The sequence below is a fragment of the Sarcophilus harrisii genome, chromosome 3 (genome assembly GCF_902635505.1).
Source record: "Sarcophilus harrisii chromosome 3, mSarHar1.11, whole genome shotgun sequence".
NCBI classification, from domain to species: domain Eukaryota; kingdom Metazoa; phylum Chordata; class Mammalia; order Dasyuromorphia; family Dasyuridae; genus Sarcophilus; species Sarcophilus harrisii.
Genome location: NC_045428.1, coordinates 243,585,095 through 243,607,549, shown reverse-complemented (window position 1 = coordinate 243,607,549; position 22,455 = coordinate 243,585,095). Strand labels below are relative to the sequence as shown.

General features: G+C 36.2%; 1 protein-coding gene across 5 annotated transcripts in view; it reads left to right on the top strand.

The window, feature by feature from the left end:
• ITSN1 (intersectin 1) overlaps positions 1-22,455 on the top strand; it is a 268,177-nt gene that overhangs the window by 226,291 nt on the left and 19,431 nt on the right. For all 5 annotated transcript variants that reach the window (XR_004232930.1, XM_031959333.1, XM_031959332.1 and 2 more), the window contains 3 exons: positions 1,800-1,967; positions 13,583-13,795; positions 15,082-15,203. Coding sequence is in view for 4 of the 5 variants with exons in the window: in XM_031959333.1 (XP_031815193.1) it covers positions 1,800-1,967; positions 13,583-13,795; positions 15,082-15,203 (503 nt within the window). In the remaining variant the exon portion in view is untranslated. The remainder of the gene's footprint in view (positions 1-1,799; positions 1,968-13,582; positions 13,796-15,081; positions 15,204-22,455) is intronic.

Sequence of the window (22,455 nt, the reverse complement as noted above, 5' to 3'; positions counted from 1 at the left end):
TTTGTTTTTCATTGTTATTTTCAGCTCCAGATTTTCTTTCTCAATTTACTCACATACACAATTGAGGACAAGAAATATGATACTCATTGTACTTATAAAGTTATGTAGAATATTTTGTATTACTGGATTCATATTAGATTTGAAAGGTTTTCAGGTACCTTTGTTTTCCCTGCTTTCTACCATTACTACCTGAAACAGTTCTAGGATCATCCTCTTTAGAAAAAAAAATATTCTATTTAACTAAAACATTCTCCCCTTTTTCCCCTGGTGATATTTAATGGCCAGAGTAGAAGGAGAAAAGCTAATTGGAAGAGTTTTAATTGTTCTAGCTGCTTGATCTATACCTGTACAACCTAAAGCACTCATTCTATGATAGCAAAAGTTACTTCCCTATTTGTGATTCTCAAGGAGCTAAAAGATTATAAAACAAATGGGGGCAGAAATGGGCAAGAGCAGCAGACCTACTGACAAGCAGAAGTCTCTCTTTTTAATTTAATAGTATTTTATTTTTCCAATAACATGTAGTTTTCTTTTTCTTTTTCTTTTTTATTTAATAGCCTTTTATTTACAGGTTATATGCATGGGTAACTTTACAGCATTAACAATTGCCAAACGTCTTGTTCCAATTTTTCACCTCTTACCCTCCACCCCTTCCCGCAGATGGCAGGATGACCAGTAGATGTTAAATATATTTAAATATAAATTAGATACACAATAAGTATACATAACATGTAGTTTTCAACATTTATTTTTTTTAATTAAAGCTTTTTATTTTCAATACATATGCATGGATAATTTTTCAACATTGACCCTTGCATAGTCTTGTATTCCAAAATTCCCCCTCCTTCCCTCACCCCCTCCCCTAGATGGCAAGCAATCTAATATATGTTATATATATTAAAATATATCAACATTCAGTTTGGTAAGATTTTGAGTTCCAAATTTTTTTCTCCCTCTCTTCCTTATCTCTTCCCTCCCTAAGACAGCAAGTAATCAAGTAGAACTCTTCTTAAGGAAAGAGAAGATTTGGGTCTCTTGTTTTCTTTTTTTTTTTTTTTTTTTATTTAGTAGCCTTTTATTTACAGGATATATGCATGGGTAACTTTACAGCATTAACAATTGCCAAACCTCTTGTTCCAATTTTTTACCTCTTACCCCCCCACCCCCTCCCCCAGATGACAGGATGACCAGTAGATGTTAAATACATTAAAATATAAATTAGATACACAATAAGTATACATGACCAAACTGTTATTTTGCTGTACAAAAAGAATCAGACTCTGAAATATTGTACAATTAGCTTGTGAAGGAAATAAAAAATGCAGGTGTGCATAAATATAGGGATTGGGAATTCAATGTAATGGTTTTTAGTCATCTCCCAGAGTTCTTTCTCTGGGCATAGCTGGTTCAGTTCATTACTGTTCCATTGGAAATGATTTGGTTGATCTCGTTGCTGAGGATGGCCTGGTCCATCAGAACTGGTCATCATATAGTATTGTTGTTGAAGTATATAATGATCTCCTGGTCCTGCTCATTTCACTCAGCATCAGTTCGTGTAAGTCTCTCCAGGCCTTTCTGAAATGGGTCTCTTGTTTTCTATGGATAGTTGGATAATTTAATCCTAAATTAAAACTTAATTTAGCATGAAAGACTGTCCAGTCTAGAATATATTTATACTTGTGAGATATATGGATTTGGGTTTATACTATCATATAACATATATTCCCTTTTCTCCCTTTAGTAATTTTCTTAGGTCTTCTCTGTAAAAATTTTTTTTATCATCTTCTTTTCATCTGTAGATCTTAGAAAACACTCCTGAAAACCACCCTGACTACAGTCACTTGAAACATGCTCTAGAGAAGGCTGAAGAATTGTGTTCCCAAGTCAACGAAGGTGTACGGGAAAAGGAAAATTCAGACCGGTTGGAGTGGATCCAAGCACATGTGCAGTGTGAAGGGCTATCTGAGGTAGTAACCTTAGGGGGTGAGGACAAGGGGAGTCCTCCCTAGATAGTCCTGGAATCTGGAAGGAGGCTGAGGGAAAAAGGAAGATAAGAATTGGGAAAGAGACAAAACATTCATCTCCCAAATCCTTTTTGCCTTTTTTTTTTTTTTTTTTTTTTTAGTTTTTCCTCCTCTTCCATTCTCATTCCACCAAAAAACAGAATTCTCATCCCACTTCGTTTTTTTTCATACATATCCATTTATGTTTCTCCTTGGATATGAGAAATATACCTCTTTTATCTCCCCAAGTTATGTAATCTGGGATTGGGACTGGGGAATAACAAAAACAACTAATTAGGGCATGTCACTATTTCTATTATTTCTTTGCCCCTGCTTCCACTTAATTGTCTTTCTGAACATGTAGAATGAGGGAGTTGGACAAAATGACTTTCCAGAATCCTTATAGATCTAAAATTCTTGGATTCTTTGACTCATGTAGTGTTGGTGAATAGAAAGTCTAATGATGATCTATTTGGGAACAATATTAACTTATGGGGATACTTGGCCATGATACTCAGTCAGTCAGCAAGTATTTACTAAATGCTTTCTATTTTCCAGGCACTAGGGATAAAAAAAGGGCAAAAAGACAATCCCTGACATCAAGAAGCTGATATTTTAATAATGGAGACAATGTATAAATAATTGCAAATAGAAGATACATAAATATATGTATATGTATTTATACATATATGTACATGTATTCACACTTAGATACAGGCATATTTGTTTATGTGTGTGTGTGTTTGTGTGTGTGTGTGTGTGTGTGTATAAAATGGAAAATAATCTCAGAGGGAGGGCATTGAAGATTGGGATGGGGAAAGGTCTTCAGAAAGTAGGATTTGTTTTGGTCTTTTTAATTTTCCCCCCAATTACATATAAAAACAATTTTCAACATTCATTTTTAAAAAGTATTGAGTTCCCACGTTTATCTTTCCCTTCTTCTTCTTCCCCCTCTATGAGACAATGAGCAATCTGATATAGATTATGCATGTGTAACCATGTAAAACATATTTCCATATTAGTCGTTTTGTGCAAGAAAAAAAGAAAAAGAAAAAAGGAGAAGGAAGGAAAGAGAAAAATAGTATGCTTCAGTCTGTATTCAGACACCATCAATTCTTTCTCTGGACCCTGATGATATTTTTCACTATGAGTGCTTTGGGACTCATTGTAGTGGATTGTTGTTTTGTTGATATTTAAGTCATTCACAGTTTTTCATCATATGATATTGCCATGTCTATTGTTCTCCTGGTTCTACTCTATTCACTTTGTAAATCTTTTGAACCTTTTCTGTAATTATCCTGCTCATAATATCTTATAGGCTAATAATGTTCTATTTATAATTGTAAACCACAAGTTGTTCAGCCATTTCCTAATTAATAGACATCCCCTCAATCTCCAATTTTTAGCCACCATAAAAAGAGCTGCTATATAAATATTTTTGTACAGATAGATCCTTTTTTCTTTCTTTTTAAAAAATCTCTTTAAAATACAGACCTAGCAGTAGTAATGCTGAATCAAAAAAATATGCACAGTTTGATAGCCTTTTGGGCCTACTTCCAAATTGCTCTCCAGTATGTTTGGATCAATTCCCAGTTCCACCAACATTGCATTAGTGTCCCTTTTCCTACATTCCCACCAATATTTACTCTTTTCCTGTTCTGTCATATTAGCCAATCTGTTAGATATGAGGTGGCAACTCGAGTTATTTTAATGCACATTTCTCTAATCAAATAGTGATTTAAAGTATTTTTCCATATGATTATAGAATAGCTTTGATTTCTGTCTGAAAACTTCCTGTTCATATCATTTGGCCATTTATTAATTGGAGAATGACTTGTATTCTTATAAATTTGACTCAGCTCTCTATATATTTGAAAAATGACACATTTTTATTAGAGATTTTTTATAAAAAATTTAGAGAATGGGATTTGAGCAAAGGTGAGGAGATAAAGCATTCTAGTCAAGGGGGACAGCCAAGAATAAATAAAGTCAGGAGATAGAATTTGATATATAAGTAATAGCATATAGGCTTATGTGGCTAGAAGGGAATAAAATATAAAAAGACCAGAAAATTACAAAGAAGCCAAAAGGGTAAAGAGCTTTAAATGTTAGGTGTAAAACTCTATATTTGATCCTGCAGGGAGAGGAGCCAATGGAGCTTTTGGAATAGAGGGGTGATATTATCAGACCTACACTTTGAGAATGAATGGAGAATGAATTGGACTGAGCAGAAAAATATGGACAAGGAGACCAACTAGAAAACTTTGCAATAATAGAGAAAAAAAGTGATGACATCTTATATTGAAGGGTAAAGGAAAGATGTCATATAGGCAAAAACCACAAGATCTGGCTACAGATTGGATGCATATAGTGAATGCAAGTAAAAAGTCAATGACATGGAAGTTATAAAGTTATGAGGCTGGATACCTGGGAGAATAGTGGTATCCTTGACAATAATAATAGTTTGAAAGGTGGAAGAGTTTTGGGGGGAAGAGATGATGAATTCTGCTTTGGATATATTGAGTTTGATATGCCTATGGGACATCCAGTTTAAGATGTCCAAAAGGTAGTTGGTCATATAGGACTATAGCTCAAGGAAGAGACTGGATTTGGAAACATATATCTCAAAATCATCTGCATAAAGATGATAATTAAGCCCATAGCAGCTCACCAGATCACCCAGTGAAGAAGTATAGAGAAAGAAGAGAAGGCTCAAGATAAAGAATTACCTATGATTGATGGGCATGCCATGGATGGAAATCCAGGACAGAAGATGGAAAAAGAATAGGTAGGAAAAGGACCAAGGATAATCAATGTTATGAAAACTTAGGGAGAAGAGAGTATCCACAATGTACAGAATATCATAATGTCAAAGATGACAGGTCAAAAAGGAAGAGGATTATAAAAATGTCATTAGATTTGGCAATTAAGAAAAGATCTTTGGGAAACCTAAGGACTGGATCTTCTGTATGAAGGGCAACACCCTTCCAGCTGCTCCCAGATTCTTTAGCCTCAAAGCCCATTTCCCTCTTCCCTTCTTCCTATATCTTCACTTCCTCTCAGCTTCCCCTCCATCCCTTAGATTAAGCAGGCTTAAGTGTAGAAGGAGTTGTGTGGTATGTTTTTTGAAAGCAAAATACCAAAAGTGAAGATAAGAAACTGCATTTTTCTTTTATTATCCTATCTGCTTTCCAGAAGGTTCAATAGCAAAGGTTTACTTTGTACTCAAGAAAAAGTAATAAACTTTGGACAACCTTGAGGAAAAAAAAAACACTCATTGGGCTTTGTTGGTTAAATATTAGCTCAGGGAGGGCAGCAGTTGGGCCTGGGCTCTCTTTTTTCCAACCCTTAGACTTAGGTAAAGAAGAGACTTTTCCAGATATTTTGATTGTGAAAGGAGGGTTTGGGAAGAGGGTCCTGGGAAAGAACTTCAGAGACACTTTAGATACAGATGGATACACACAGACCTGGGCATGCTTCACTTTGCTGGTTGTGAACTTGGACAAACTGGATTCTGATTCATGGAGATGGGGATTAAATGGTAGGGACAAAGGAATCCCTCATAATCCCTCATTGGACCTTAGATTTTAAAACTTTAATTGAGTAAACAAGCATTTATTAAGCACTTACTTTGGGCCAGATGCTTTGCTTAGTGTTGCTGGAGATCCCAGGCCTTCCCCTATCCCATCTTGCTTCCCTTGACAACTGGCTCTGACTGGCTAAGACGGGAGAGGACCAGGTAGCTGTTTCTAGTGGAGGGAGCTTAGGCTAGCTGAACTTTCTCCAGCCTCAGCCATCAGCCACTCCATGATGTGGCAGGTAAAGAGCAGAGCCTGGGGGATGAGGAGAGGGCCTAGCTACTATCTAATTGAAGGACCGAAAGGCCATCTTCAGGCAGTTCCATTTCAGGGCTTTAACCAGAATTTTGGGTTCCAGACAAGAATGACTCTGGAAAACTGTACACTGCTTCAAATGGTTCAATGTGTACAACAGACTCTGCACTGGATTGAATTTCAAAGCGTAGGCAGGCCTAGCTTAAAGAGACATTAACCTCAAGGACATGTGGTAGGAGCTTCATAAATGCTAGTTGACTGGCAGGTTGATTGAACAGTTGGTGAAGTTCCTGGTTTAGACTATTTCTTTTCTTCTCCTTTCCCTCCCCCTATTTTCTCTTTTACTTCCTCAGTGAAGATAGCTGGACAGGGTGGGTGAGGGGAAAGCACAGGAAACCAGAGCATTGGAGCAGAATCAATGACTGTACTCAGCAGGGGGAAATGTGCACAGGGCAGTATGTGTGATGTGAAATGTTTCCTTGTTCTCAACATCAGACCTTGTAATCTTGCCTGCTCCCCAGCCTCCTCATTCTGTGTTGTGTGCAAAAATGTTGTTAGGTTAAATCTAAGGCAGCGTAGACAGGCTGGAGCTGGGTTAGTCAATTTTTTTTTTCCTTTTCTTACAACGCCCCAATGTGGGCAGTAGTGAATTGATGGTTTCTACTAGTGGTTTGCTGATGATGAACTGTTTAATATTTTACCATAAACTGAAAGATTTGGAAAACAACAACCAGGAGTCAGCTAACAATTCCCTGTCCCCTGTAATTTACAAACAAGGATGTTGGGGGGTACAAAATACAGTGTAAACTGACACATGTGAACTCGTGCCAGAGAGAGAAAGAGAGAGAAAGGGGGTGGAGGGAGAGGGAGAAGGAAGGGGAGAGGCAGAAGGGAGGGAGAAGCAGAGAGAGGGAGAGAGACAGAAAGAAGTGGGGGAGAGAAGAAAGAAAGGGAGGGAAAAGAGGAAGAGAGAGAGAGGGAGGGAGAGAGACAGAGACAGAGATGAGGAGAGAGAGAGAAAGAGGGAGAGAGAGAGGGAGGGACAGGGAGAAGGAGAGGGGGAGGGGCAAGGGAGAGAAGAAGGAGGGAGAGAGACAGAGACAGAAATAGAGAAAGAGAAAAGGAAAGGGAGAGGGAGGGAGAGAAGGAGAGAAGAAGGGAGAGAGGGAAGGAGAGAGAGGGAAGGAGAGAGAGAGAGAGAGAGAGAGAGAGAGAGAGAGAGAGAGAGAGAGAGAGAGAGAGAGAGAGAGAGGGAGGGAGAGAGGGGGGAGGGAGGGAGCAAGATGGAGAGATAGGAAGAGATATACAGAGGAATAGGAAGGGAGGGAAGGAGACATTCAGAAACTGAGACTGATGAAGTCAGAAAAGGACTGAAAGAGAGAGAGGGAGAGAGAGAGAGAGAAACAGAGACGCAAACAAACAGATAGATTGAAAGACAAAGACAGAGAGCCAGAGAGAGACAGAGAAAAGAGAGTGGGAGGGAGAGAAAGAAAAGACATACAGATCCAGACAGATCAAGAGACAGGCAGAGAGACAAAAAGAGGAAGAGAGATAGAAAAAAGAGAGAGATAGAGACAGAGACAGACACACACAAAAAGAAATAGAGAGGGAGGAGGAAGAGAGACAGAAATTGAGACAGGTAGGGTAGAGAGGGACAGAAAGAGAAAAAGAGGGAAGGAGGGAGAGAGAGAGAGAAGAGAGAAATAGACTGAGAATCAAAGAGAGAAAAAGAAAGGGATAGAGGGAGAGGAAGAAGGAGAGAAGGGGAAAGGGGGTGGAGATAGAAAGGCAGAGAGCTATCATTATCATTAGTGTTTTTGGAAAGAGCAGTTTTGGTTGAATAATGAAATCAGAAACCAGCTTACAAAGGGTTTAGAAGAAAATTACAGGAAGAGGAAATACCCAGTTTAGATGGCTTTCTCAAGAAATTTAATCACAGAGGGAAGAGCTAACAGATAGTCTGATCAAGTGAGGTTTTTTAAGAATGAAGGGTTTGGTCGATAGTATAAAATATTTGGGAATCTATCTGCCAAGGGAAAGAAAGGGACTATATGAGCAAAACTATAAAACACTTTCCACACAAATAAAGTCAGATCTAAACAATTGGAAAAATATTAAGTGCTCTCGGACAGGTCAAGCAAATATGATAAAGATGACAAAACTATCTAAACTAATTATTTATTTAGTGCTTTACCAATCAGACTCCCAAAAAACTATTTTAATAACCTAGAAAAAATAACAACAAAATTCATCTGAAAGAACAAAAGGTCAAGAATTTCAAGGGAACTAATGAAAAAAAAATCAAATGAAGGTGGCCTAGCTGTACCCGATCTAAAATTATATTATAAAGCAATGATCACCAAAACCATTTGGTATTGGCTAAAAAACAGACTAGTTGATCACTGGAATAGGTTAGGCTCACAGAACAAAATAGTCAATAACTATAGCAATCTAGTGTTTGAAAAACCCAAAGACCCCAGCCTTTGGGATAAGAATTCCTTAGTTGACAAAAATTGCTGGGATAATTGGAAATTATTATGGCAGAAACTATGACCCATATTTAACACCGTACACCAAGATAAGATCAAAATGGGTTCATGACCTAGGCATAAAGAATGAGATTGTAAATAAATTGAAGAACATAGGATTGTTTACCTCTCAGACCTGTGGAGGAGGAAGGAAATTGTGACCAAAGAAGAACTAGAGGTCATTATTGATCACAAAATAGAAAATTTCGATTATATTAAGTTAAAAAGCTTTTGTACAAATAGAACTAGTGCGGACAGAATTAGAAGGGAAGCAATAAACTGGGAAAACATTTTTACAGTTAAAGGTTCTGATAAAGGCCTCATCTCCAAAATGTATAGAGAATTGACTCTAATTTATAAGAAATCAAGCCATTCTCCAAGTGATAAATGGTCAAAGGATATAAACATTTAATTTTCAGATGATGAAATTGAAACTATTTCTACTCATATGAAAAGGTGTTCCAAATCATTGTTGATCAGAGAAATGCAAATTAAGACAACTCTGAGATACCACCACACACCTGTCAGATTGGCTAAGATAATAGAAAAAGATAATGCAGAATGTTGGAGGGAATGTGGGAAAACTGGGAGAGTGATATATTGTTGGTGGAATTATGAACAGATCCAACTATTCTGGAAAACAATCTGGAACTGTGCTCAATAAAGCTACCAAACTGTGCAAACCCTTTGATCCAGCAGTGTTACTACTGGGCTTATGTCCCAAAGAGATATTAAAGAAGGGAAAGGGACCCACATGTGCAAAAATGTTTGTGGCAGCCCTTTTTGTGGTGTCTAGAAACTGGAAAATTCATGCCCATCAATTAGAGAATGGTTGGGTAAGTTGTGGTATATGAATGTTATGGAATATTATTGCTCTGTAAGAAATGACCAGCAGGATGAATACAGAGAAGTTTGGAGAGACTTACATGAACTGATGCTGAGTGAAATGAGCAGATTATACACTTCAACAACAAAATTATATGATGATCAACTCTGATGGACATGACTCTCTTCAACAATGAGAGAATCCAATCAGTTCCAATTGATCAGAAATGAACAGGACTAGCTACACCCAGAGAAAGAACACTGGGAAATGAGTGTGGGCCACAACATAACATTCCCACTCTTTCTGTTACTGTTTTTGTTTTTTTTTCTCAGATTATTTTTAACCTTCTTTCTAAATCTGATCTTCCTTCTGCAACAAGATAACTGCATAAATATGTATACATATATTGTATTTAACATATACTATAACATATTTAACATGTATGGGTCTACCTGCCAATTCGGGGAGGGGATGGGGGGAAGGAGGAAGAAAATTGAAACAAGTTTTTGCAAGGATCAATGTTGAAAATTACCCATGCATATGTTTTGTATATAAAAAGCTATAATAAAAAAAAAAAAGAAAAGAAAAGAAAAAAAGAATGAAGGGTGTGTAGACAACAGGGAAGGAACCAGTAAATGATGATTTGGTCCACCATCTCAAAGTTTGATTTTGAGAGACAGTATCAGATCCCAGTAGAATCACATTGTTACCTCAACTCACTTTCCCAAAAGCCTATCAGAAGTGCTAATGGAGCAAAAGAGAACTGCAGAAAGTTAACTCTCCAGTGCTGGATATGGTGGTATATATCTGTAAGTCCAGTTACTGGCTACCAGGGAAGCTGAGACTTGTAGATTGGAATTCAGGCTAATTGGATGCTGATAAGACTAGGCCTCATTAAGTCTAGAATTGATACTGTGAGCTCTCACTCTTGAGGGTTCACTAGGTTGCCTAAATAGGGATGAATTGATCCAGGTAGGAAATGGAGTAGATCAAAGTTCCCCTGCTGATTAATGATGAGTTCAGGCTCATGACTTCCAGCCTAGTCTATATTGATACTCATGCTTAGGGAAAAAATTAAATCTCTCCACCATTTTCTCTCCAAAACTGATAGACTACATTCAAAGGGATATCACGATGCTTTTGAGTGAATCTTAGAAATTTTCTTTCATGTGTCTTGTGATTTCATGGATGTGGATACTCCCTTTATACGTTATCTCAGCTTGTATAACATTTGTCTATATTCTCCTTAATATCCTGTGTAGATTATCTATGTGATGTGCTGGAGGACTTCTAAGGATTTTACATCTGTTTTCCCTCATTTTTTACTACACAATTGGTTGCACTTCTTTATAAATTACACTCTTCCTTTTACTCCACTTTTAGTATGCTAATCATCATCATTAAAATTCATCAGCTGGCTTACATGCACTCTGAATTCCTCCACTGGCCTTTGGGCCACCTACAATTTTATTTCTTTGGAGAGCATGATGTTCTATGATTCATAGTCATTTAGCAAGACTTGGAGAACATTGGTGTTTTTTAAAAAATTATCAGGGATTGTTAAAAGAACTGCTCAGTGCCCCCAAAGCACTTCAGCTTGCTCTCCACTTCTATTCTATTCTGGACTCCTGTTGGGATCTATCTGCAGTGTCTGTTGAAAATATATGTATTAAAATAACAGCAACACTGGGCAATTATTAACTATGATAGTTTTAGCTCTTCTCAGCAATAACAATGGTCCAAAAACAATTCCCAAAGGCTCATGATTGAAAATGTTATCCACATCTGGAGAAAGAACTATGGAATCTGAATGCAGCATGAAGCATATTATTTTCACTCTGGGTGTGTGTGTGTGCAATTTTTGCCTTTTGTTCTGTTTCTTCTTTCACAACATGACTAATATGGAAATATGTTTAACAAGATTGCACATGTATAGCCTATATCAGATTGCTTGCCATCTTGGGGAAGGGGAGAAAGGAAGGAAAAGAGGGAGAAAATTTTGGAACTCAAAATCTTGTAAAAAGGAATGTTGAAAATGATCTTTATGTGTACTTGGGAAAAACAAAATACTATTTACATAATAAAAAAAGAAAATATATGTACTGATAAAGACACTTATGCATATAATAGATTGTCAGTAAGCTATCTAGCCACCAGTATGCGATATTCTATATCAGTAATTCTAGTCACTTCATATAACCTTTCCAGGTTTTTCTGAAGTCAATCTGCTCATCATTTCTTATGGAACAATAATATTCCATTGCATTCATATACCATAACTTATCTAGCCAGTTCCCAACTGATGGGCATCCTCTCAGTTTCCAGTTCTTTATTATTACAAAAAGAGTTGCTACAAACATTTTTGCACATGTGGGTCCTTTTCCCTCTGTAGTGATTTCTTTGAGATATATACCCAGCAGTGATATTGTTGGATCAAAGGGTTGTTACAGGTTGCTAGCCCCTTAGATGCAATTCCAAATTGCTCTCCAGAATGGTTGGATTAGTTCACAACTCCACCAACAATGTAGTAGTGTCCCAGTTTTCCCACATTCCCTTCAACAGAAAATGTTTTTATTTTAAAACAAACAGTTGTTTCAATTACAGTTTGGGAAGCTGAAAATTCATTCTACCCCTATGGTTCCTTTCTCTTATGGTTAGCTCTTGCCAGAACTTTCTAAAGAAACTGTCCAGACCTGATATATCTTCATCCCTTTCCAAGCTCTATTATGACCTCTCCAATTTCCTCCACCTTGTTCCCCCAAGTCATCCTTTCTTCTCATCCCAATCTTGCTTTAGCTTCCTTTTACCTGTTATCTTCTCCTCTTTGAATAAAAGCTTCTTTTAAAATTTTAAATTTAATTTTTATAATAGCTTTTTATTTTTCAAAATATATGCAAAGATAGTTTTCAACATTCACCTTGCAAAACCTTATGTTCCAAATTTTTTCCCTCTCTTCTCCCATCCCCTTCCCTAGACAGCAAGCAATCCAATATATGTTAAATATGTACAATTCTTCTAAACATATTTCCACAATTATGCTGCACAAGAAAAATCAGATCAAAAAGGAAAAACAAAAAAGAAAACAAAATCCAAGCAAACAACAACAAAGAAAGTGAAAATATTATGTTGTGATCCACACTCAGACTCTACAGTCTTATCTCTGGGTATAGATGGTTCTCTTCTTCATAAGACCATTGGAACTGGCCAGAATCACTTTGCTGTTGAAAAAAACCACATCCATCAGAATTGATTATTATATAATGTTGCTGCTGCTGAGTACAGTGTTCTCTTGGTTCTGCTCAATTCACTTAGCATCGGTTCCTGTAAATCTCTCCAGGCTTTTCTGAAATCATCCTGCTGATCATTTCTTACAGAACAATAATTCAATATAAACTTTTTGAAGAACTGCTTTTCTTTTTGCTTCTATTTGTATTCCTAGGACTTAATAAATGCTAGTATATTTTGCTAGTATAATGCTAGCATGGTAAATGCTAGTAGGATTTGATTGTAGGTTAATTTAAAAGAAATAACTATGTTTCTTCCAAAACTTAATGAAAAGTTAGATTGTTTTATATATTAAAAAAATCTTTTTAGTGCCTCATTATTGATAGAAGACAACTGAATTTTCATATGCCATTCTGCCTTCAATCTGTTGTTTTCAGTTGAAGTATATGAAGAATGCATGGCCTCATACATATATAATAGGAAAAAAGAATAATATGTTAATAAGTAAATAATATCTCATCGTTATTATTTAAATAATAATCTTATTAATTTCTGAAAGGGATTTAGGACCATAGGAGTCTTCAGACTATACTTTGAGAACCATTGTCCCAGACCATAACTTTCTTAGTGTTTTGACCATAGGAATTAGAGATAAAAGGAAACAAAGTTCATTTAATAAAAATAACAATAGCATTTATATAGTGGTTTAAGGTTTACAAAGTGTTTTACAAATATTATCTTAGTTTATCTTCATCACAATCCTGGAAGATAGGTGCTATTATTCTCTCCATTTTACAGAAGAGGAAAACAAAGGTGAAAAACGTTAAGTGATTTGTTCAGGTTTAAAGGCATTCAACTGATAGAGTGGGTAGGTGGGGAAGGAGGGATAGTAGGAAGGGAAGAAAATAGAAGTCTTTGGGAAACTTGAGTTGGAATTCTCACAGAGCTTCCCCCCCCCCCTTTTTTTTTGGATTGATTGTTTATCTTAGTGGGAAGGTAGGGTTTCCAGCTTAGTTAGGCGTTGCTGGATATTTACAAAGCATTCCTTGATTCATATCCAAGAAGTGAAGCTTCTCATGCTTAGGTCAGGATTCCATTAGAAACTCATATTTTTAGTAACAGATGCATATTCATCTGTTTTTCTGTGGGTTCTGTTTTCTTTCTTAGCAACTTGTCTTCAACTCAGTCACCAATTGCTTGGGACCACGGAAATTCCTGCACAGTGGGAAATTGTACAAGGCCAAGAGCAACAAGGAACTGTATGGCTTCCTTTTCAATGACTTTCTTCTTCTGACTCAGATAATAAAGCCTTTGGGTTCATCTGGGACTGACAAAGTCTTCAGCCCTAAATCTAATCTACAGTATAAAATGTATAAGACGGTAAGTCTCTTTCAAAATTTCAACTGCACATGGTATAGTATTGTTTGTTTTTTTAAAAATCAAACAAATAAGGTGATGTGGAGTTAAGAGAAGCCAGTAGGTCTTCAGTATTTGAGGCTTAAACATAGAAGGAAAATATGATAAATATAAGACTTTGTAGGGTACTTATGGCATCCAATTTAAAGAATGAAACTTGATCTACACTATACAACCACCTCAATTTTATCATAAAGACAGCAACTCAAAACAACAATAAAATGAGCATGAAAACTCATCAGAATCCTTAGGGTAACTATGTATTTTTTTGTTTCTCATTTTTTTTTTCCTGACAGAAGTCAGTCCAGATATTTGGCACTTAAAAAATTAAGTCCTTGAAATATATATGTCTTGCTCAGATGTTCATGGCTGTTTGTGTTGGGAACTAAGCAGAGAGTTGGAGGGTTTTGGTTTTTTCTCGATTAGTCTGTAAGTGGGTATTGTCCCAGAAAAAAAAAACAAAACTTTTAGCTTTATTTGGGATTGGGGGGGTAGAGGGAAATACAACCATTGTTCATGAATGAATCAATGGATGAAAAAATAATAGTTTATTATGCATTTATTCTGTGCCAGGTACTGTATTAACTTTGAAGGTATAATTTGCCAATCCTCAAGGAGGTTATATTTCTGTAGGGAGAAAACTACAAATACAGGGGGGGCACAAGTTAAAAGGGGTTACTTAATGGTGTTTATTTGGTAGTATTGCTAGGAATTGGCACAGGGCACCTAGAATTGTGATAGCTCAGCAATGAGAGTCCTGTGTCCTAGTACTGAGAATTTGAGATCTTTTGGGGGGGGGGGGAGTGTGTATGGTTGAGTCAACAAACATTTATTAAGTGTTTACTATGTGCCAGGTATTGTACTATGCACTGTGATAAACTTTTAGATGAAAATGCCTAAAGAAATATATTTAGCTATATGTTAAAGGTCAATTGCTTTTGCTATACAGTGGTTATTTTCAGGGGGAGAAAAAAAATCATTCCTATATGGGAAAAATACCCAACATACTTATTACCAGGTGATAGGTAAATCATATCTTAAACAGTTTCCCCAATCCAAAAAAAATGTTTAGAGAGTTGGATAGAGGGAGACATGTATACAAAGGATTATTTAAAAAAAATCAAAATGTACAAATTGATGGTAAGAAATAAATCACTGGAAAAGAGGGATGATAGTACAAATGCTATCTTTTTATTCATAGTATATACCATCAGAATAGTGTTATGATACCAATGCATGGTATTTTTCAGCCCATTTTCCTAAATGAAGTCCTAGTAAAATTGCCAACTGACCCTTCTGGAGATGAGCCCATCTTCCACATTTCCCACATTGATAGAGTCTACACTCTCCGTGCAGAAAGCATAAATGAAAGGTAAGATCCAGTAACATTTCTGGTGTAAAACCAGGCTCTCTGACATTCATCCATCTCACCTTCATATATCATTTATATAAGTTGAACAGAGATCTTGTTGTTTTAGCAATAACGCTACCATCTTTTATATAATGCTATAGTTTTACAGTTTGCAAAACACTTTCAGATATTTTATCCTATTTTATACTTAGTGGTATGAGATGTTCAGGACAAGGAGTATAGTACTCTTTTTATGGTGGAGGAAACTGAGGCAAATGATTTGTCCCAGGGAAAAGGAAAGAGAATTTACATTAATATATTGATTGATTAAGTGCCTACTCTGTGCCAGGTACTGTGTTAAGCACTTTGCAAATATTGTATCATTTGATCTTCTCCGTAACTTTGCAAACTAGGTGCTATAATTATCCCTATTTTGTGGTTGAGGAAATTGAGACAAATAGCTGTTTTAAAATTACTTGCTTAGAGTCATACAACTAATAAATATGTGAGGCAAGATTTGACCTCAAGTTTTCCTGCTTCAGGCCTAGTATTCTGCATACTGGGCCACCAGCTACCTCTATCTAAGAGTGTTCAAATAATAAATGGATGATGGGATTGGGATTAGAACCAGTGTTTTCCGTTTTCTAGCCCAGTGATTTTTCTTTTGTGTCATATTTCCTCTGATAAATGCATTGATTACCTACCTGTTCTTTCATAAAACCTTGCAGGTGCCCCTAAAGAAAATGATGTGAGTTGTTATACAGTTCTCATCTGGAGTCATGCAGTTCTCTCTTAACTTGTGCTCTCCTTAAAGTTGACATTTCCTTCTTCTTCCCATCCCAGAAAATACCTAATTCATCTAACACAGTGCCTGGAGCATAGTAGGCACTTAGTTAAATGCTTCTTGACTTGATTTGAGATAATAAAAGACCAAAGTTATTAATAGCCTCTCATCTTAGTATACAGGCCCTTTACAAAAAATAAAATGGAAATCGAGGGACTGTCAATCAATTGGGGAATGGCTCAATAAAATGTGCCATGTGTTTGTATTGTATTGTTATTGTTCTATGGGAAATGATGACCAGGATGTTCTTAGGACAAAACAAACAAACAAACAAAAAACCTGGATAGTCCAATCTGAACTCAATCAAAGTTAAATGTACTATATACAAAGTAATAACAATGTTCTGGGATGACTGTATATTCTTGGACTTAAGATGAAAAATCTTGTCCAGAGAAGGAACTGATTGTGTCTAAATAATTAAAGCATTCTCTCTCTCTTTTTCTCTCACTTTTTTTGACTTAATTTTTCATTAGGGTGAGAGAGCTATGTTTTCTCTCAAAAATTAACTTTTATGGAAATGTTTTTCATAGTTTCTCACGTGATTTCTTAACTTTGAGTAAAAATGAGGGAGAGAACCTAGAATTCAGAAATTTTAAAAATAAATGTGAAAAAATTGTTTTGAATGTGCCTAGGAAAAATATTAAATAAATAGTATGTAGGCCCTTTAGGGGAAAGCCCCATTACCCAGATTCACCCAATATAGTCGTGTTCAGGGCAAGCTGGATAACATTCAACTTCTCATTTACCCTAAAATTCCCTCTCTCCTCTTGTCTCTGCACTAGTCACTGGATTACAGAATCAAAGAATTTTCAAGTTGGAATTGGCCTTATTAGTGCCAGCCAAACTCAAAAGGAATCTCTGCTGTAGCATTCTCAACAAATGGGCCTCCAGAACTGAAGCTAAGTCCCAATATGCTTGAGTAAGCCCAGGAGCCCAGGAAAGCTAAAGGCCTGTTCCTTTGGGTACATTCCTGTCTTTCCTTTGACGTCCTTTGGGAAAATTGCTTCTGAATTTAATGATTATGGGGATAAATGGCGACACCTTGTGGTATGGCAAAGCCAAGACTGGGAATCAATACTGAATTCCATCCAATGGCTGGATTGCACGGTGACTAATGAGTACACCAGATCCATATTCTTTTTCAGTCATTTTACTTAAATCAGGGTTTTGTCCCTCGATTAAAAACATATTTCTCTGTTTTGGGTACATTTTGCTGTAGCTTGGAGACTGATGACAACAGAATGAATTAGAATGAAAAACTCTCACAAAAACTTTTAGAAATGAAATTTTTCACAAAAGGGATTTCATGAAAAATAAGTTTATATAACAATGCCTCCAGCATTCAATTTAGCATGAGTGCAGATGAAGTATTTAGCTCGTTAACTTTGATTTACTTCTCTAGTAAAGAAAAGGAAGATATCCTGCTGTGGTGTTCTCCCCAGTGGCCTTTACTCTTTGATTTAAAGTGATTTCCAATTATGATGCTGACTTTGGTTCTTCCCTTGGGTAGATCCTTAAGACAGATGTCTACCTAATGTCACTGAATGAGATCAATATTTCCAATTTCCCAACGAAAGAGAACAAGAAGAGAGGAGTTGAGTTTCCATATTCTATATTCCATATATGGACTTCATATGAACTTTTCATTTTACAAATGCAGGTTTTAGATACTTTTATATAGCTATCTTTTATGTTTATAAAAATTTTATTTTTATCATCATCATCATTGTTATTTAACATGTGAATAAACTAAATCCACTTGTTATGTTCTCACAATTTAATCTGGTAGTCACACAATACACAATATGAAGACAGAGTGGAAAACACTTCAATAAAGAACACTTTGGGGACCTTACTCTGTTCTGTTCCACATAATGGAATTCTTTATATTCTTTTGCTTCATACAAGTGGGCTTATTTACTGAAGTATATTGATGACTTACTGTAAGGTAACCCCATGGCATAGACTTCAAGGACAATATTGTAATGAAGCTTTTTAACTTTTGCGTCTTTGACAAGAGGTTGCAGTTGTTTTTTTCCCTGAAGAAGAGTTTCTTTTGATATCTTCAAGTATTTAAAGCTATTCTGTAAGAGAGATTAGGCTTATTCTCCTTGGGCCCTGTTGGGCAGAACAAGGGGAGAAATGGGTGTCAAGTTATAGAGAAGGAAAAACTTTCCTAATAATTTGGACCAAAGCACAGAAAAATAAGTGATCTTATCAGGTAGTGAGTGCCCCATCATTGGTGGTCTTCAAGCAGAACATAAAACATATTTATATGCTCTGTGCTACTATACACTTGTCATTTTCCAAGGATGTTGTCAAAGTGATACCTATTAAGTACAAGCTGAACTAGATATTCTCTAATGCTGCTTCTAAATAGGAAATACTGTCAAATTCTGGCTTTGATCATAGAAAGGTGGTGATGGTATTAGCAGTGAAATTAATAAGCAGAATCAAGAGAAGGTTCTGCGGGGAGTTTTCCTCCTTTCTTGGAGTCTCTACTGTATGTAGACAGAAGGTAGCAGAGTGGTTGCAGATTGCAGCAAAATCAACTAATAAGTCTTTATTTTATTTTTTTTCCATTTTATTTTATTTAATTAATTAATTTATTTTTATTATAGTAACTTTTTATTGACAGAATCCATGCCAGGGTAATTTTTTTTTTTACAACATTATCCCTTGCATTCACTTCTGTTCCGATTTTTCCCTCCCACCCTCCACCCCCTCCCCTAGATGGCAAGCAGTCCTATATATGTTGAATATGTCCTAGTATATCCTAGATACAATGTATGTGTGCAGATCCAAACAGTTTTCTTGTTGCACAGGGAGAATTGGATTCAGAAGGTAGAAATAACCCGGGAAGAAAAACAAAAATGCAAACAGTTTACATTCATTTCCCAGTGTTTTTTTCTTTGGGTGTAGCTGCTTCTGTCCATCATTGATCAATTGAAACTGAATTAGGTCTCTTTGTCAAAGAAATCCACTTCCATCAGATTACATCTTCATACAGTATTGTTGTTGACATATATAATGATCTCTTGGTTCTGCTCATTTCACTTAGCATCAGTTCATGTAATTCTCTCCAAGCCTCTCTGTATTCATCTTGCTGGTCGTTTCTTACAGAACAATAATATTCCATAACATTCATATACCACAATTTACCCAACCATTCTCCAATTGATGGGCATCCATTCAGTTTCCAGCTTCTAGCCACTACAAACAGGGCTGCCACAAACATTTTGGCACATACTGGTCCCTTTCCCTTCTTTAGTATCTCCTTAGGGTATAAGCCCAGTAGAAACACTGCTGGATCAAAGGGTAACTAATAAGTCTTTAAAAGTTGCTTTTTGGGAATGTATTAAGATTTATATTCTTAATTTAGTCTACTTAGACTAAAATTAACATTGAATGACACGAGAGTGTTATAGATTGAAATCTGCCCTTGAAGTTAAGTTCATATCTGAAATATAATTGATGCTAATTACATGATTATACAACTTTCAGTGTCCAGGACACTGGACTCCAATTTCATTGGAGAAAGGGGAAGATGGAAGAAGTTCTTACACTCAGAGTTGCCAAAATAGGAAAATAAAAAAAGCCAAATTGACACTAATTTGCACAATATGCCAGTTAGATGATAGAGCAAAGCAATTCAATTTCAAACTTAAAAATACACCTATTAGTAATTTATAAAATAGATAAGATGTATGGATGTGGCAATTGAAAATTGATCCTATAAATCATGCCAAAGGATAGGGACAGACAATTTTCAGATGAAAAGATTAAAACCATTTCTAGTTGTATGAAAAAATGTTCTAAATTACTATTGATCAGGGAAATGCAAATTAAGACAATTCCGAGGTACCATTACACACCTTTCAGATTGGCTAAAATGACAGGAAAAGATAGATGATGATAAATGTTGGAGGGATGTGAGAAAACTGGGACACTGATACATTGTTGGTGGAGTTGTGAATGAATCCAGCCATTCTGGAGAGCAATTTGGAACTGTGCTCAAAGGGTTATCAAACTGTTCATACCCTTTGATCCAGCAGAGCCATTACTGGGTCTGTATTCCAAAGAGATCATAAAAAAAGAGAAAAGGACCCACATGTGCAAAAATGTCTGTAGCAACCCTTTGTGTAGCAAGGAACTAGAAACTGAGTGAATGTCCATCAGTTAGGGAATGGTATATCGATGTTATGGAATATTATTGTTCTGTAAGAAATGATCAGCAGGATGATTTCAGAAAGGCCTGGAGAGACTTACATGAACTGATGCTAAATGAAGTGAGCAAAACCAAGAGAGTGTTGTATACAGTAACAGCAAGATTATGTGATGATCAATTCTGATGGACTTGGCCCTTTGCAACAATGAGGTTTTTTAGGCCAATTCCAATAGACTTGTCATGGAGAAAGCCATTTGCATCCATAGAGAGGACTATGGGACTCAATGTGGACCACAACATAATATTTTCACCTTTTTTGTTGTTGTTTGCTTGCTTTTTGTTTTCTTTCTCTTTTTTTTTCCATTTTGGTCTGATTTTTATTGTGTAGCACAGTAAATGTGAAAATATGTATAGAAGAATTGTTATGTCTAACATATATTAGAGTGCTTGCTGTCTAGGGGAGGGGGTGAGGGGAAGAGAGAAGGAAAAGGTTTTTTGCAAGGGTGAGTGTTGAAGACTATCTTTGCATTATTTTAATAATAAAAAGCTCTTTTTAAAAAAATAAACTTATTGTGATACTTAAAAGGGAAAGAAAACTAATCCTACCTATTATATGTTTGAGAAGTTTGGAGGACAAATCAGCCCACTGATAGAGGAATGTAATATATTTTAGCAAACTTTCAGTATAACCATTTTCTCTCATGCTCAGTTATTTCACCCATTTATAGAGTCCTTTTTCAAAGTTGGCATGTGTACTGTGTCAGGATCTGTGCTTTAAGATGATTATAAATGGTGCTTTATTTGCTCTTAAAAGACAGAATATACAATTTCTGTCCTCATGGGGTTTACTTCCATGTAGGTTCTATCCTCCCCACTCTATCTTGCTGCTTTGAACTTTGACTCCTCGTGTCCATGCTTTTCCATTTGTAAAGAAGTCTCCTGAAGTCTTATTTAAATATAAAGCATTTTAGAAAAGCATAAAATTAGTCTTTCATCTTAAAACGCCTCCTTTCTCACTCTTTTTGTGCTCTGGTTCTCACTTAGACCAGACTTCCTGCTTATGACACAGCTCCCCTCACCTCTTTTTTCTTTCACTTCTCTGACTCACAGATTCTACTTGCTTCCTATGCTACCTCCATTCTTCCCTTACCATGATCATTTGGAAACTGCTTCTTTGATTTCAGACTATCTAAATTTTTCAACCAATCCTGATGATCATTCTCCTTTATTAAGAACATTTTCCTTCAGTACTCAAAGAATTCAATATCTGACTTTTGGTCTTTCTTTCCCCAGCCCCTGACTTCATTCTAGGAGACTTTCACATGGATTTTAATGTTCTTTTAGATACCTTGATTTCTTAATTTTCAAAATCTACTCAGTTCTCATGATCTATTCCTTTATTCCACCACAACTATACTCCCAAATCATTATACCTTTGATCTTGCCATAAACACAATATTTCTATTTCATTGTTCATGAACTCTGAAATTTCTTTATATAATCATAATCTTTTATCATTCCATCTTTTGCAACCCTTCATCCTATTCTTCATTCTCAACTCTTTTCCTTTGTCCCTTCCTTCTCTCCATTACTCAGTTCCTTCTCAGAGCACTAGTTGCAGTCCCTTCCCTTCTCTGTCTTAACTCCTTATGGAATCTATTCAAGTCTTCATTATTCTCTACTCTCAAATCTTTCACCTCTTCCCCCATTCTATGACAGATCACAATTTCCCAAACAGCCGCCCTTGACAAGCACACACTATCTGCCTCTGTCTTTTGGGTTCACACGCTGTTGAACAGAACTAGAGACAAATTATGAAACAGTGATGATTGGTCCTCTACAAATTTAAGTTCTCTGATCTCAATTGTGCCTTTACTGTAATGAGGCAATATTCTACTCCTCCCTAATTGATTCTCACAGTTCCACAGTAGTTGTTCTAAACCTTTTCATCTCTTTTCAAGCCTCTCGGTACTCCGTGATCATACCCTCTCTCCTGAGGACCTCTCTTTATACTTTACAGAAAAAATTAAGTCACTGGCTAAGAGTTCTTTTTTCTCTTTTATTCCTTATTTTATATTACTTGGACTTCCTTTTCTTACCATTTCCTACTTTTTTCTGGTCTTAGATGGAGAGGGAACTCTTCTTGTATCCTTCTAGATACATTTTTGATCCCATCTCTTCTAGTCTTCTCCATAAGATTGCCCCTATTGTCTTATCTCCTCTGTCTCTATTTCTCTCTGTCTCTGTCTCTCTCTTGTCTT